Consider the following 3,315-nt stretch of genomic DNA (forward strand, 5'->3'; position numbering starts at 1 on the left):
CAGAAATAAGGCTGACTTCAATGTGAGAAATACAATGAATGTTACTTTTAACAATAAAAAATGTTTTATTGGGGATCTGGCATTCCAATGTAAATCAAAATTAGATTATATATTTACCATCTTTGCAAGATCTTGTAAGTAATTTCAGCAATTGTTCTATGCCTTGCTAAAATATATTCCAGTATTTCTGCAGTTTCCACTGTGCATTTGTGTTCTATTGCATTTATAGGAATTCTTTAAAAACAGAACAGTTTCTTAATAGCCTTTTGTTTTTTTTGTTTTTTCCTTCAGCTTAAAATAATGGGTGTTTACTTCATCTCTTCTCAAGAATTCTTGGCTAATTTTTATGTTTTATCGGTCCTCCTTTTTTTTGCACTTCTATTGCAAAGAACCTTTCTCCAGGCATCATACTATGTGGCCATTGAAACAGGAATTAACCTGAGAGGAGCAATACAGGTATTTCAAATATCCTCCGTATATTTCTATTTTATTGCTATTTTAATGGGGGGAAATTATTAATGAGAAGACCAGACTAACCCTACAGAGATGGTATGGATTTGTACAGATGGTATCAGGAAAGCTAAAACTCAGATTGAGCTAATATTAATGAGGCATCAGGAGAATGAGTAAAAGAGCTTCCTTGAATATCTTCAAAATAAAAAGAACAGAATTAGAAAAGTTACTGTCAATGTAGATGACAATTGGCAGTGAAGGTGACAATATATCAAAGAAGGGGACAATATGTTGAAGAAAAGGCTCTGCCCTAAATAAATCTCTTGATTTTCATCTTAGCTTGGTACTCAAATGTGTAACATCGTTAAAATGCCTTTTACTGTGGTGGTGAGGGCATTAAAAATGTGCAAGATTACAGATGCTCTTGAGTTAAGGGAAAATGGGAAATCGTTTATGCTATTCTTTCTCTTGTTTTACTGAATGTACACATTCATAGTTTAGAAGATTTTGAAAGTCATGTTTATATCCATCCATTTGCTTTCTTAAAATGCACGTCCTCTAGGCAGACCAGGATTTCACTCAACAGCCTCTTTCTACAGTGACAAACTTTCATGTCCTTGCCTTTTATTATATAAGCTGCAGCTGTCCTGCATGGCTCCTGAAATTAATAGCTCATCTGATTTAAGCACAAATTGATTATAGCTTGGGTTTCTATATTAAGAAAAAAAAGGAAACAAGAAAAAATGAAGCAAATTGAACCTCTGATACCAGAAATAGCAGTAATTAATTATCAAGGTAACAGTTACATTGAAAGTCAATTTGGTGTAGACACTAAGGCAGCAGGCTAGAATCCAGGAGACTGTGAGTTCTAGTCCTACTTTAGGCACAAAACCAGCTGGGTGACATTGGGCTAATCACTTTCTCTCAGCCCTAGGAAGAACATAATGGCAAACCACTTCCAAAAAACCTGTAGGGACTTGTCACCAGGAGTTGAAACTGATTCAAGGGCACAAAAAAATTAAATTATTCTATCACACTATCTTGTTATATTCATATTTCTTTAAATGTGATCTTGGAAACTACAATCCTGATTCTAGTTGATTAAAAGTGTTTTCTGTCTGTTGACTTTGTGTATGAAAGAAAAAGGACACTATCTTTTTTTAATACACATTGAATGTCATCTTTCAATTGCTAAAAGGGATGGAATCAAAATATTTAATTATACCAGGTAGATTTTCACTAATTTTTTCCAACTGAACCTTATTCCTTTTGAGATCAAATTGTGCATTAAATAAATTGTATACTCCATATAAATATATGTGTGTGACTGTGTGTACCAATTAATAAAAACAGAGGATTTGTTTTCTAAAACATATTCCAAAAATTAAATTTGTAGCATAAAAACAACTTTTTATACTAAAGCCAACTCAGGTTTCTCAGCTTGAATTTCTAAAACATCTACTAATAATCAGAGAGCTTCTTTCCTTTTATAAAATCAAATTAGTGCAGTAGGAACTATGGAGGAGATATATTCTGTAATCTCCATGCTAATGTTACCGTTAAGCTATTAGTATCCACATTTTACATCCTTGCATCTAGGACAGTGGTGGCGAACCTATGGCACGGGTGCCAGAGGCGGCACTCAGAGCCCTCTCTGTGGGCACATGTGCCGTTGCCCTAGCCTTGGCTCCCCCCGTGACCCCTCCTCACCAGCAGCCCCCCTGGAGGAGAGTCACCCCCGAGCGTGGCCCACGCAGAGCAGCGCAGCCAAGGACATGGCAGTCAGGCAGCGTAGACAAGACTCTGACCTCACACCCTATCCCGCACAGTTGATGCTGCGGGCGTGAGCAGGGGGCGTGGCTGCCATGACGCTGCTGGGCTGCCTGCTATCTGCAGTGGGCCCTGGAGGCGATGAGTGGCCCTGCGGGCAGGTGGGGTGGGGGACGGGGTGGGGGCAGGGGGTGGAGCGGGGGTGGGGCCAGTTTTGGGGCACTCAGTTTCTAAAAAGTTCGCCATCACTGATCTAGGATATAAAACTGTTAGATCGCGCAGGCAGTAAGACACGAGTCGAGTGACAGTCAGCTCTTGGTTTATTGGCAAGGCATAAAGTAAATCCGGACTGGCTCTCTGGGCCAGGGGAGCCCTCTTTTATGGGATTCCCCTGGCTTGTAATCACACAATTCCATTGGCTGGCAAGACCCTGTTGCTAGTTAGCCAACAAGCAACGGGCATGAAACTGTATGCAGATGGAGAAGGGCAATCACTCTTAATGGGCGATCAATGGTGAAGGGCAATCACCCTTAATGGGCGATCAATGGTGAAGGGCAATCACCCTTAATGGGTGATCAGGATATGCATAGGGGATTAAGGGGGGGGGGGGAATACAAAGAACACAACACCCCTCCCCTCAAAGTTCTTGCTATCGTCCTTGGTGAATAGTGGTTACATAGTCCTTCAGATATGTGGGAGGCCGATGCCCTCGCGCTGATTGGCGGGGAACCGTGTGACTCAGTTCCGCTCTTGCCTCGGTATTCTCCCCTCTGCGTGGTTGTCCTTGGGCCGCTGCAATGGGTCTCGCTTCTCGAGGTGGTTGATTGACGGGTGGAACCAATGGCCAATACTCGTCCCCGCTGTTGTCTCTGGCCCCGCCCGCGTGGTCGGCTGCGCTTTCTTGGCGTAACCCAGCGACCCCGATTCGGCCCCTCAGTTGATCAAGGTGGCGCCGCCAAACCCGGTTGTCCTCCACGCGAACTTCGTAGGATCGGGGCCCGGTGATAGAGATGATGGTCGCTTTCACCCACTTCGGCTCCCCCGCGTGATTTAGGGCATACACTAAATCTCCCTCCGTAAAGCCCCGAGTTA

The 3,315-nt window shown here is 42.7% G+C and overlaps 1 protein-coding gene across 1 annotated transcript in view; it reads left to right on the forward strand.

The window, feature by feature from the left end:
* The first annotated feature begins 296 nt into the window (after nt 1–296).
* Nucleotides 297–3,315, forward strand: part of ABCC8 (ATP binding cassette subfamily C member 8) — a 51,441-nt gene continuing 48,422 nt past the window's right edge. The window contains exon 1 of the mRNA XM_029286821.1: nt 297–456. Coding sequence (XP_029142654.1) covers nt 301–456 — 156 coding nt within the window. The 5' untranslated portion in view covers nt 297–300. The remainder of the gene's footprint in view (nt 457–3,315) is intronic.

Source organism: Protobothrops mucrosquamatus, unplaced genomic scaffold, assembly GCF_001527695.2.
Source record: "Protobothrops mucrosquamatus isolate PMUCROS unplaced genomic scaffold, P.Mucros_1.0 scaffold5198, whole genome shotgun sequence".
NCBI classification, from domain to species: domain Eukaryota; kingdom Metazoa; phylum Chordata; class Lepidosauria; order Squamata; family Viperidae; genus Protobothrops; species Protobothrops mucrosquamatus.